This window comes from Fukomys damarensis, unplaced genomic scaffold (assembly GCF_012274545.1).
Source record: "Fukomys damarensis isolate Sample0158 unplaced genomic scaffold, DMR_v1.0_HiC HiC_scaffold_15, whole genome shotgun sequence".
NCBI lineage: Eukaryota > Metazoa > Chordata > Mammalia > Rodentia > Bathyergidae > Fukomys > Fukomys damarensis.
In genome coordinates this window covers 50,556,304-50,570,745 of record NW_022900927.1, presented here as the reverse complement: position 1 = coordinate 50,570,745, position 14,442 = coordinate 50,556,304, and the positions used below count along the sequence as shown (strand labels likewise).

Here is a 14,442-nt window from a genome sequence, read left to right as displayed (position 1 = left end):
CGCACACTTCAGCAATGGGACCAGGTTTCTCAGCTAAATAAAAAGGGGAAGACAAGATGCTGCAAATCATCTGATGTGCTTAAAAGTCAAATAGAAGTGCCATTTGGGTTACTGCTATTTTGAATTGCGGCTCTTTTGTTCTCTTCATATTAAATCTTGTCTAAAATTTTAAACTGTGGTATATCATCATGACTCAGCTTTTAGAACTGTCTTTTGAATTTGATTACTCTTTAAATAAGACAGTTTCGTTTTTACTCTTTTGACCCCAATGTCCTAAAATTTTTGAGTTGATAACACATGCAGTTTTTATAATTTTTATTGCAAAAATGTTTCACACACTGGATTATTGGAGTTACTGACGTGAAAGATAAAAAGTGAGGGCTCATACTTTATCACATTATAACAATCATTCATTGACATTTTTACAATATATATCACTGTTCTTTTCCCAGAAGAAACAACCAAATCTTACAAGAGCAGGTGAAAATATACAGATTAATGAAGAAGATAATGAGATAAGGTATTTTGCTTTGCTAAATATGTGGATAAACAAGCATGATGTTCTTATTTCTCTTACTGTGTATCTATATTTCCATGGTGTCAAGAAGTTAAATTTCATGAGGCAGCTCCCAACCGATGTGTCCCCAATTTTTTCCATGTTTCTGGTGTTTCATGGTATCTTCAATATTACTTTTTTTTTTTTCTGTAGTACTTGGAATTGAACCCAGGGCCTTTGCACTGAGCTCCATACCCACCCCTTTAAAAACAATTTTTTAAAAATTATCTTGAGATAAGGTGTTTCTGTGTCTAGGCTAGGCAGGAATTTGTGATACTCCTGCCTCAGCCTCCCATAGCACTGGGATCACAGGTGTGCATCACCATACCTAGTGCTGCTACATTTTCATTTACCTGAAGCATTACCTTCACATATTTGTCTCTGAGGGTACATTTGCCTCTGCTTAGAATTCTCAACATGTTTCTTCCTGTCGTATTGTGCCTGTGTGTATCATTTGTTATATATAAATATTAACTGTATATAAGGGTATATACTTAACCACTGGGGAAGACTGTGTTGAGACGGAGAAAATCATCCTTCTTTATAGTGATGCTTATGAAGGTACAGCTTCCAGCCCAATTCTGCCATCTTTTGCTACTGCATTTTACAGGAAAAAGTCCTTTTACAATAGTGTACTTCAGAATCTCTGTCCAAAAGCAAGTACTGTAAACCTTTTTCTTGTTGCTTTTTCAGTATGTTGCAAGAAAAAGAGAGAGAGTTTCAGGAAGTGTAATTGTGGCTTATATCAACACTGTTACCTTCGTGCATTGGTAAGTTTTTAGAATTCAAACTCACATATTTAGCAGGAACCATATAAGAACTTAGAAGCCAAACTTTAGAAACAAATTTTGTTATTATGTCCTCTATCAAGAACCTGTCAGTACGTTAAACAAAGTAGTTACATAGCTGAACTGTGCGTATCTCACTCTTGTGTATTCTCAAGTTTTGAAAGGTAAACAGTGTTAGCCCTGATAAGCAAATTCATCTTGTATGGGAGTTATATAAAAAATTAACAATTGATTGTCATTTATGAGGGAAGAAAATAAATTAGACAAGGAAAATAGAACAAATTAGGACTAAAGCAAAACATTAACAATGAAAAATAAAACCAGTTCTACTCAGGTGTGACCACTGTAACATGACACTATCCACTTGTTTGATGCTGAAAAAGGAAAAAAAAAAAAACACAGATGTTTCCCTGCCACTTTAAGATTTAGGAGAAAAGGTCAAAGTATCTTATAATCAAGAGTAAAACTGTCAAGGCAAAGTGCCACCCGCCGCATGACTTGTAATAGGTGTGGCTTATCACAGTCCAGAAACCAAGATGCATGGAATTACACCAGGGACAGATGCCCGCTGTGACTGTCAGGCTCGGAGAGGGACTCTTCTAGAAGGAGAGTAGGACATGGCCAGAAGTGACTGATGTTCATTATCATTTTTCTTCTCTCCTTTCCTTGATCCCAAGCCCCAGGCACAGTTGAGGGAGTGCCCAGCATTGCATTGGCTTGATCCAGTACTGGTTCCTGCTCTCCCTCACTTTCACTAATTTTGTTACTGCTCCCTGGCTCTTGCGCACATTTTACCACAGGGGTGTATGAGCCTTCAGGTCTTCCTTGCATCCCTCTCCTCTCAGAGGACTACTTACTGGTGTGGTCTGGTGAGCTCGTCTCTCCGTCCAGGTCCCTGCCCTTCCAAATGTCACTTCTGTCCCAGATTCAGAAATGTATCTCCAGATTGAATCTTCCCCAGAGAAAGCAGGTTCCTCTAGGAACTAACTTTTCTCATTGAAAAGATCATTTTCAACAGCCTGATATAACAGGATATAGTAATTACACAGCACACATCTAACACTTTAATCCTGTTACTCCACGTGCTCCCTTATTTTTATGGTTAGTCATATGCTGGGTTACTGTCTCCAAATCATGGATAGCATTCTCTCTTAACTGTTACCATCATACTTTTTCTCTACGCTCAGTTTTTCTGTTCTTAATTAAACACTTTTTATTTTCTGAAGCAATAGTTCCAGGGCTTAAGTATTTTTTTTCTAGACATCCTTTTCTCTGCCCAATACAAACCCCACTGATTCTTTAACTCCTGTTTTATCTCCTTTTTATTAGACACCTGCAAACCACACACTAAATGGTTAATTCTTAAAGGTTCAAGAAGTGTCCTGTGTTGTTGGACTTTTGGATTGCCTTGCGGGGATCCTGTTTTGCCACACAGATCTTTAGTCATTCACTTTTAACTGTGGTGCTTATTCTGTTGCATTTGGAGAGTGGATTATGATGGGAAAACCTAAGCAGTTTGTTTAAGAGGAGAAAAGATGGCATTTTAAAGCCAAGACAGTCGAGCAACTTCTGCATATTTCTGGTAGTCAGATATCAAGCAAGGACAGGAGCTGGATGTGTCTGCCTCATGCTGTGTCCAAGCACCTTACTTGGTGTCTGTCCATTGCTGGACACTTGGTGAATGTTTGTCGGATATGAAACCAAATGAATGAATGAGACCTTAATGAAAGCTGAACTGAGCTCTAAGGGACATGGTTCGTGTGAAGCTGGGCTTGTCTTTGTCTTGTGTCTGTGTGCATATGTGTGATTAATTTGCTTGTTCTAGTCAGTGGTGTGGCAAGCGGCACACAGCAAAGAAAATTATGGGAAGTCTAATATTTATTTAATTTTATTGAAAGTATGAAATTTATTCATGCATAAAATGAATCAGATTAGACAGGCAGGTAAAAGAAGCCTAGAATTGTTCTGAAAGAAATTCATCCCCTTTATTGAGTCAGCGTTAAACCGGTGGTGTAGAATGAATGAAGTCAGTGACTAATTCTCTGTCATCAAGTACTTTATTCTTTATCTCCACAAATTCCTCCTAAGACTCAGTTCAGATACCACCTCCTCCAAAACTCTGAGTAACCACCTCTCTTTGTGGCCCTCTGATTACATTTCAAATGACTCTTGATATTTACATAGAATTATTTACATAGACATTTTGTATATTTTTTTGAAATCATAAACTGTTATTTGTTTCTGTATTTAATTTTGCAACCCCACCAAACTATACTTTTATTCTTTACACATATATGTGATAAATAAATATTTGTTGAATAAATGCATAAAGAGATAGGAATATCCTTGAAAATTCAGTAGTCTAAGAATAAAATTTTTTGGAGATAAAAACATACTCGAACATACATATATATGAATAAGAATTCAAAATTTTTAATGGGCTGGGATATACCTCAGTGGCACTGTACCTGCTTCACAAGCTCAATGTCCTGAGCTACTGAAAAAAAAAAAAAGAAAAAATATTTTAAAGTAATCATAGTCTTAGTTAAGGAGAAAGGAGAAAAGAAGCAAATGACTCAGGTTTATGGCAAAGATTTCATCCTGAAAATGGAAGTTTCACCAACTAAAACAAAATAATTCATGATCAATATTGAAACACTAGAATAGAAAATATATGAAGTGATTAATTCTCCAAAGGAAATAACTTGTAATTTGAATACAAAACATAAGGAGGGTCTAAATTTTAAATATAAAGGAAGAATATGGATAAATTAAATAATGAACTAGAAATGAGAGATTTTGCTTCTAAGAAAATATACACTAAAGTTGTATTTATTTGATATCACACATGAAAAGATTTATATGAAAATTTAAAAATCTACTTTGTCGACGTGTGGCAGCCTGTTAGATCTCTTCATGTATTAGGCTGTATGTAGTACAACTTAAAAGAAAGGAATAAACCTTCATTTATCTTAGTATAATATGGGAAAATCGTGCTCTTCTGTCTTTCTACAGATATGATTCCACCAAACTCTTATACGTGCATTGGTGGATGGAACCTAGTTATATCTTCAAGTTACTTGTATCCTACAAAAGGAAATGATACTAATGTTATTAAAGTGAACTATAAGTCTGTAAAGTTCAAAGAGCAGCAAAGGAAAGGTTACAGAGAAAAATGCAGTAAGAGATCAAAGTTGGTGCAATTGTACACATTTGTATAAAATGTGAACTGAACACAACTGAAGATATTGGGCTGGATGGCATCCCTTATAATTGTGCCAGACACACCCACATCTATCTCTTCTTTAAAGGGATAGAGAACCTGCCAGGCACAGGAGAAGGGCATTATTTTATAAGTACTGGAGGAAGCATTTATACTGCACTAGATCTTGCATTATTGGTCACGTGTATTAGAAATGCCAAATGATTAATTTTACTGCAGATAACATAAACCAAGTCATGAAGGCCCCAAACTACAAACTGTTCAACAGTCGGTTTGTACAATTGGACTCCGGTGGAAATCACACAGAAAGGGTAAAAAGTACTGAGCACATAGAGCGGGCTTGAGCTTGAAAGAGCTTTGAATTCTAAGAACAAAGGCTTGTATTCCATTAGGTAGCGTAAAAAACTGTTTCTGGCTTAAGAAGAAATTAAGATACCATCAAAGCAGAGGTTCTGGAGAAGTAAGCAGGTGTTAATGTGGTCAGAAGAACGGGAGTACTGACCTGGAGGACAGAAGTCCGCCTGGGGGCCTGTCTTCCAATCAGATGTGAGAAAATGGCCACAAGAAGTAGGATGAGAGCCTTGGAGATGGGAAATTATGGACCATTTTGGAGACACTGGCATTATTAATGGGATGTGACACTTGACAGGACTCCCAGATGTTTTAGCGCTAATGGAACTTAGCAGATGGAAATGCTATTAAAAAAAAATAGGATGTAAAGAGGAGCTGTTGATATTTACTGGTTGAACTGAATAATGGCCAAGTATGTTAGACTGGAACTACAGAACTACAATTGGGGCTAGAAATTATAGATTTGGAATTTGTGAGTCATCTACAAAGATTCTTAATCAAGATCCAGCAAGAGAGATTGCTTGGTCATAGAAAAGGCTGTCTGTAAACAGCATGTATTTCTATCATGTACTGTCAGTGGTTTCTTGACTACCTCGCCATGATAAATGTACAAAGTAATTCTTATGATTGTTACACATGTGGGGAGATTGACAAAAGAAACACAATCCAGGACTTTCCTATAATTCTAAACTAGAAGAAAATAGATTTTAGAATTGGAATGGGGAAAAGCTCAGATCAAGCTTGAACATTGAGGGTACAGGGCTTGGGAATGGTAGGTTGCCAATTGCCAATACCTTTGGATCTTTATCAGATATTTTTCTAAAACTTTCTGTCGCTTTGAGGTTTGTGTCTCTGTGCTTTCTTTCTGTGGCCCCACTGAAACAGAAGATTACAAAGGATTATATCTGGGTTCAAGTTTTGGCTGTGCAATTTAACTAGTTGTAGGATCCTCAATGAATCAGTTAATGTCTTCTGACCCGTTAAGTGTTGCACACAGTCATGTACCATATAGCAATGCTTTGGTTAAAAATATACCACACATATGACGTAGGGCAGTCAGTCATTCTGTAAGATCAGGTGTGCAACAAGCATACCATATGGGTTTGTGCCCGTGCTCTGTGATGTTAGCCTAGGCTCTGCGATGAGCCTAACAACTCATTTCCCAGACCATATCCCCATCATTAAGCAATGCATCACTGTATAACTGAGGCCATAATAATACTTGTCCTCCTTATTTCATGAGGCTCTTGTAGAAATTCAGGGTATCATTATAAAAATTGTAGTTTTGTTCTATGGGGAAAACAGTGGTGAGTCTTCAAGTTTATTTTGTTTGCTAAGTGACCCAGGGACAAAAATAGAAATAAATTTCCAATCTTGCTTGTCTACATTTAATTAAGCCTAGAATTTCACATTATCTACCTAGCTTTTAAAAATATCCTTTCACTTTTTGTGATTCCCCTTTGCTTGGTAGCCATCATTTATTTAAAAAATATTTTCCATACATTTTGGATTTCTGAAGTTTTCTCTTAGTATCTTTTAGTTTTTCTTACTGGATTTAATTCTGCTTTTCAAGAAAGGATTCCTAGTTTCTAGAGTTCTCTGTCTGGTCATGTAATACACATTTGAATGTATGACTTTTAAAGAGCCCGGGGAAAATACTGTAATTCTGACTATTCATACTTTTAGACTGTATGTTTATTCTGCAAAATGATCACAATATTTTGAAACCAGTGATTTACAATTCTAGGATTGATAAACAAGGACAAAGTAAGGAAATAAATTAAGGAAGAAGAAAGAGGAACGCAAAATACAATTCATTTGGGGATTTTTCTGGCAGATAAAGATATTATGTATAATTTTTAAAAAACACATAAAGATGTACAAATATTTTACTGGAAAGTTTAAAAATCTGATGAAGGCTCAGTGGTTTAGCTCCAACACTGAAGAACTAAGACAAAGCAAGACTTTCTTGCTTTCCCAAGTACAATTTATTGCACTAAGACCAAAGGAAACTCATCGGGGCCGCTGTCAGAATGCGGGGCAAGGAGTTCGGTTTTTCTTTTGAATGGAAATATTGAATGAGATCTTGCAGCTGCTGTTTCTTTTCTTTTTTTGTACAGGGGATCGAACTCAGGTTCTTGCAAGGCAGGCAGTGGAACCACAAAGCTAAATTCCCTACCCATTGCAGCTGCTGTTTCCTCAGCAGGGAGCAGTGGTTACTAGCACCTAGCTAGACATCTGGGGTATTAGCTGCTCATTGGCTGGGAGTCTGTTCCCCACTGGTGGCCTCTGACAACTTCTCTACCTAGGACAGGGACTCCATCTTCGTTCACTTCTCTACTCCCCATTCTCCAGACGCTACCTTGACCTTCACACCTTCTCCCCTCCCCTCCTTATCTAGCACCTGTTAAAGCCTTGCTAGAGAAACTCAAGGTTAAATAGCTCGGTAACACTCCTACACGAACTGAGATAATTGGTTGTATGTTTGGAGGTATGAAAGCCACAGAATGGATTCGTTTATCCATTCTTAGAAACATCATTAAGTACATGCTGGGCCTATATGCCAAGCACTGTTTCAAGAGTTGAGGGCCCTTACGGAATTTGCCTCCTTCAGACAAATTCAAGTGTTCCAGGGAGGATCTACTAGGAAAAAAATCTACCCAATTATTTTAAACCAAGTTCAGTACACACAGTAAATCTACTATTCAGTCTGGGGGCTTATGCAAAGATTCAGCTATTAAGAAAGAAAAGAGGGTAGAAAGAAAACACACCATAACCTCTTCTTTTGTTCCTTCTTCTCTAGGCTGGTAACAGTTCATGTTTGCTTCATAAATGAAGCAGCTTTAAACCAATTCCTATTCTGTCGGAAGCGACAGACCTCATCTTTATGTGTTCCTGCTACCCATGACTTCATATGGATGATTCAGAACTTGGAACAGAGTGTTTTACTGTGAAACTGGCACTGAATTAATCATCTATAAAGAAGAACTTGCATGGAACAGCACTCTATTCTAAAGACCAGAGGGTCCTGTGGTCTCATTCAGAACTTGCAAGTGATGGCGGTAGAGGAAGCACGTGTCCCAGTTTGCACGCACCATTTGCATGGCTCCAGAGATGTCTTACATGCTGAGAAAACACACAGCTTTACTCTTCAGTTACAATCTGCAGCCTGTAGTTACCCCAGTCTGTGCAAGTAGGTTTCAGCCTGGCTAGTGAAGGGAACAACTTTTTCTCAAAGAGATCTAGAAAACAATACGGAAAAACAAAAAGTCAGTAGCAACAGCCTCTGTGTAGTGTGGGAAGCAGTGGGAACTTAGTGGTGGGTGCAGGGGTGTCAGCGTGGTGGTTGCTGCTTAATGAGAGGAGTCCAACCTTGATCTCTTCCTGACATAGACCAGGCATGTGCATATGCCGCTGGAGAAATGGACGTGGTTGGAAGATTTGGTCTATGCAGGAGAGTCTGTACTGAATTAGAAGAGCCACACCTCAGTTTAGGGAAGCCTTTCCAAAAGAGTCATCACAGGAGGAAGCTGTGAACCCTGACCGGCAGTATGTCTCAAGGAGGATATTTGACGTCCCTGGCAAAGTCAGCCTTTTGCCGTGGCTACTCTAGAGTGTATAAATTGTGTTTGCAAATTATATTAGGACATGTTTATACTCTAAAATAATCAGAGTTATGTAGCCGGATGTGGGAGAAAATGCTGAATGTATGATGGTCCCATTTTCAACATCTACCATGGGAGAGAGTAAACCTAAATTATGATATTTAGTATCTAAGGTTAGAAAATCACACCCCCATGCTAATATGGGTGTTGAAAACTAGCTTACTTGGTTTTTACAATAATGGAAGGAATCAGGAAACTTTAGTTATTTATAGTGTAATCATCATTATCTGTTTAAAGGAAGAATTTATTTAAAACCAGCCACCCTATATTCATTAGAGTTTATGAATTAAAAATAAAAAGAGAGCTTTAGGTACTTATGCATGTCAGTTTGCTATTTAAAATATGTGACAGCATCTGTCATATTAAGAGTGAATTTGGCTGGAATTACCAAGATGGACATTATACTTTTAAAATAAAATTTGTAATACGCTATGTTAGTTCCCCTTGTCAATTTTTTAATAGTCAAAAGAACATCTTAATAAAGTCAAACAGTGACTTTTCTACAGTTTCATTTTGATGAAAATTCTTTTAACACACAAATATCTAAAGGGTTCCAAAGCCTCTCATTCAAACTTGGTCTTTGTAATGATGTTATTGCCATGTACTATAACCATAAGATGACCATTTTTAATGTTGTTATACAAAAGGGCATGAAAAACTAAATGCTAGCTCTTCTTTGATTTCAAATATCTAAGAATTTCTAGTATGGTTGGATTTTAGCTTATATTCAAAGCTAATCCAAATACAACTCTGGTTTGTGGCCTTTGCTCTTTTTTGTACCAAAGAGCTCAAATGATTTCTATGGTCTCTTTCTTCTTTAAAGCGCTGTGCTTCCTCCAGCACAAGACATTTTTCTAAGAGTAAGTGCAAGTCAACTGGGAAGCTGCATTAACTTGCCAGGCCCTCAGATATCCCATGGTACAACTGGTTAGTAGTAAAACTGGGGAAGTTTAATTACTGAAGGACCGATCTGTGTGTATGGCATTTATTGTTTTGAGGAAAGTAGGCATAGATTAACATGACTTATATGTGTAGGTAGTGTATAGATTGAGAAGACTGATAGTCTCAGGCTAGTCATTTGGTTTCTTTATCCAGTGATTTCAGTTTATGTGGGTATATGGAAATGCTGTTTTCTGAGTTTGAGAGTACAAGAAATACATTTTTGTTCTCAAAGCTAGTAGTTTGGTTTAACACTCAAGAAAAAGGTCTTAATTAATAAACTTAGGAAGTTATGAAATCTGTCATGGTTGGGGAGGAGAGATGTGTCCTGCCTATTAAATGTATTGGTTCACTGAGAGTTAAATGGATTGGCAGTTTATAAAACACTGAACTCCAGTAAAGTGCATGAAAAATAGAAAAGTGCTGAACATCATTTGGGATGTTAGCTGCTTGGACATTTAATTATATCATACCTGGTTTGGAATAGAAATATACATATATCTTTGCTTATTTGATCCCACACTTGTTCTGAATATCCTTTGTCGTAAGTTATAGAAAACTCACTACTGAGATAATGAACCATGAAATCGCCTTCTAAATTGGTGCCATATGTCCAATAGTTCTTTTCTACAATGTTTCAAAATTGCCTTGTAATTAGAGTGATCTCAAAAGTCTGTAGATTCTAAAGTATACTGAGAGCTTTGCACCTCTTGGGTCAAGATGAAATCTATAACAAACCTGTCTCACTGGTAGGTGGGGCCTGCCTAGTAATCCTAAGTATTCTTGGAAAACCTATGATAATGTAAGGTGCTTACCACACAGCCACTTTTAATGAGTCAGAGGCAAATTGATTTTGTAACACAATAATAGACTAAGTAACCTATCTTCATACAAAATGAAAATATGAGAAAGGATGTGTCCATAATGAAGTATTTGCTTTTAGTAAGAATAAAACACATTTTACTTGGAGAAGTTTTATAGTCTATTTTAGCACTCTAACTCAACTAAAGCTATAAATGAACAGAAAAATCCATTCTGAAATCATGATTGTTTCCTAAAGTGTTTCTCCAGCTAGGTTTAGGTGTTAACATTTGACTCTAATATGGGGCATTTAGCCATTCCATATCTGTTCTTCAAGAAATACATTCTTCAAAAAGACAGTTTGACAGAGTGAGAATGGATGTTGGGAAAATTGTCAGAAGCTCTACTCTGCCATTAAGTCATATGGCAGATCACCTCTCCTCTTAGAGTCTCAATTATTTATTTATGATAAATTCGGGGTGAGCCTTTTCTGCTATGTGACTGACAATGCAGATTAAAATGCAGCACAACAGAAACTGTCCCATACAAACTATCCAACTCCATTCTCTATGAGTAAGCATTTTAACCATAAAAAATTTATGCTGTTTTTGTTCCTAATGTAAATAGGTTCCATTAGTAAAAGTGAAATTCAGTTGCAAGTAGGGAGAATTAAATAACCATATATACAAGAGATGGCTTTTATCCTGCTTAAATACACATTTTGGATCACCTCCGAAGAAAGAAAATTAGTAGTGTATCTTAGTCTGTAAGATATACTTTAAGATGTGCGTGACATTTGGAAATGCACCAAAATAAACATTGGAATGTTCTCATTTTATTGAAAGCTAAGAACAGGAGCTGTAAGATACTCATACAGTTTTTGAATGCCAAAAGATATTTTGCAACCAATTCACAAAAGGATAATCCAGAAAATAAATTTTGAAAAGTGGAAAGTGGGACAAGAATTTAAAGGAAGCCAGCTTATTTTGTTTGAACTGATACTATTTTAAATTTAGTTTTAAAATATATCCATTCAGGTTAAAATTCAGTCACACAGTTTATGGTGTTGCTGCCTCCCACCAACTAGTCTTTTGAAATGACTTTGTAAAGATAAAACAATAGTACTGTCATTTCATAAGAAGATGTTGTATTAAAAACAATCCATGTTAAAATTTACATTTATGATCCTAAAATGTTTGCTAAGCATTGTAATGTATAACTGACATCTCCAACTACATTCTTTTAATGTTCCTAAACATATAATTAAGATGAGAATTGTTTGAGCTCAAAACTATGATATTTTCATTTACTTGAATTTTGAGATGCAAGACTCAATATAATTTTTCAAACAAAGTAGCCCTTTCTCTGGTATTCTAAGCATCAAAGCATGGTTAACATGTCCACTTGCCACTGTTTTTTAAACCAATGGACTTGAAAAGTATTCAGACATTTAGATGGATGCACAGATATAATGCTAGTTCAGTCATAGATCAGAGTTTGCATATTGTAATATAAATGTATGTCAACACTATTCTAAATAGTTTTATTATGGCTGAAGTTTAATTAAATAAAAAAGGTTGTAAAATGTGATGTGTATGTGTATATACTGTATGTGTACTTTTTAAAATAGGTATATGTCCTGACCCTTTTATACAGGTTTGAATTTGAAATTACATTATATAAACATATACTTTATTGTTCTAAATAAAGAATTTTATGCACTCATAAACTTGCCCTGTCATTTGATCTCTTAGGGTCATCACACATGTTCACAACCTGGATGAGCATCTGTTAATTTAAATTTGTTAAAATCAATTTTTTCATGAAAGGGTTGGTTATGCATCTATATTTTAGAGAAATACAAATTCAAGAGGATAATAAATAATTTTAATTCAGTATTTATTGGCATTAAAATAAGGCACTGTATTCAAGGAAGATAAAGGTAAGTTAACACACTGCCCTGAAGAGTTTTAATTAGGAAACTTAATTGGGAAGATCTGAACATCACTATAATGTATATGAAGTCACAGTGAAGTAACTCCTATGTACCAAACAGGTCTGGGTTATGTGCTTAGGGCATGCAAGAAGACAGATACGGAATGAGGAGGCTCATGGAGAAGCTTGTGTTTGGCTAAGACTTATACAGATAATACATTTTTCATAGACTGAGGATAACATGCAGTCTGAAGAGCATTTTCCTAAACGAGAAGTTGTAATATTTTTCACCTATTTCATCCACTCAAACATATGTGTTCTTTGCATATACTTTAGAGATAAACACACAGTGAGATATGTCAGACCAGACTTTTGGATGCCACAGTAGGAAATACAGACACTTTTCCTGGGATCCACAAAAATGCCTTTTTTTCTGAGAAAAGAAGTGGTAAGATTTATGGCTTATCTAGTTTAGGCAACACATAATTGTCTGACATAGCCCTTGGTTTGCCTTTGGCCTTTGGGACCACAATGCCCAGCCTTAGGAAACTTAGCCATTCACCCAACTTTTCTTTTCAGAGTTGCTTGTGGATGCTCCCTCTTCTGACACTCTGTATACAAGACTTCCACAAACATAAACATAAATGACTGAAACAGCCTCAAACATTGTCACATTGCTTCTCTTTAGTCCTTTTTCAACCATTTCATCATGTTATATGTAATATTTCTTAAAACATGTAAATGGCTTCTTATTGTTTTCAGGATAAAATATAAACTCAATGTGCCCCCCTTTTATTAGATTGCTAATTATCTTCCCCTTTAAGCCATTAACAACACGAAGACGGGACCCCTGAATACTACTACTGTATTCTTCAAATTTAGTGCCAACAATACTTCATGGAATTGAACTGAAGTGAATGTTGAATGAGTATCATCTATTTTACTGCCTGATAGTATCTTTTAAACTTTTAAAATTATGGACAGTTTAAAATACATACAGTGGTAGAGAGGACAGTGTGATGAACCATGCAACCAGAACTCTGCTTCAATCTTACCTCTGAATGATTTTATTTTATCTAAGCTTACTGTCTATACCCTTATCTATTCTTTCATGTTATTTTCAGCAAGTGCCTAAAAACATTTGAATAAATACAATGTAAAGTGGATAAGCTATATTTCATAATGAATAATGAGAAAAAGCCTGTACATGTTCAGCACAGATACATTTGTTTTCTAATGCCTTATGTCCACGGTTGGTTGAGTCTTCTAATGTGGAACCATTGATAAAGAGAGGCTGAGATGTCATATTTGGCATTCCAGTCCACACCGAGCAAATCCAACATGCTCTCAGAACTTTTCCTTAATCATCTTCTCAAAATTAAAGTGAGGCACTCTTCTGAGGACATATTAGCTGTGTCGGGCTTCTCATGGTGGCTGTGTTCCCACGCACAGCTGTCACTGGTGTGAAGATGAGCTCTCTGCTCCTCATCTGTTCATTGGTACCTCTAGAGTTGAAAGTCTTATTACGGATCCCATGACACTCATAGGCTCATCGTTCCTTTCAAGTACTAACTCCCAGGCTGCCTCATCTGGTTTCTGGCTGGCTTTAGCACCTGAATCACTACACTAATTCTTTGTACTCCTGTCTTGTTTTCTAGGGATTTTTTTTTTATAGCATTAGTTTAGTTGTTACATTTTAGGTATACAATATAATGACATTCATCATTGGGAATTTGCACCTTTACATAATTACCTTGGTTCTTATTGTTCCCCATTCCCCTGCCCTCCCTTCAACCCCTCCACCCCTCCCTATTTACAAAGGCTTTGTTTCCATTTTTTTCATTTTCTCATATTAATTCCATTCCCTTCTTTCCTTTCCCCTACCCCTCCTGCTTTCCCTTCCACACTGCCCCTTTTCTTACTATTTCACATTATCTATTTTACCTTTTAGTCTTATTTACACTTTCAGTTTCTCACACCAAAGAAACTATTTGGTATTTATATGTGTGTCCTATTTATTTCACTTGAGTATTGCCTCATTGTGCATCCATTTAGTTTTAAATGTCTCTAATTTCTCATCTTTTATGGCTGAGTAGTACCCCATCTTATAAAACAGCCACATTCTTTATCCAGTCTTCAGTTGATAGTCAACTGGGCTGTTTCAAAGTTTTAGCTATCACAAAA

The 14,442-nt window shown here is 36.3% G+C and overlaps 1 protein-coding gene across 3 annotated transcripts in view; it reads left to right on the top strand.

Moving 5' to 3' along the window:
* The window catches only part of Kitlg (KIT ligand), a 77,773-nt gene extending 65,806 nt beyond the window's left edge, over nt 1-11,967 (top strand). For 2 of the 3 annotated variants that reach the window (XM_033763828.1, XM_010629783.3), the window contains exons 7-9: nt 453-520; nt 1,250-1,326; nt 7,722-11,967. In XM_033763828.1, the coding sequence (XP_033619719.1) occupies nt 453-520; nt 1,250-1,289 (108 nt within the window). In that variant the 3' untranslated portion in view covers nt 1,290-1,326; nt 7,722-11,967. The remainder of the gene's footprint in view (nt 1-452; nt 521-1,249; nt 1,327-7,721) is intronic. The other variant, XM_010629782.3, reaches the window with a different exon arrangement.
* Nucleotides 11,968-14,442: the final 2,475 nt, after the last annotated feature.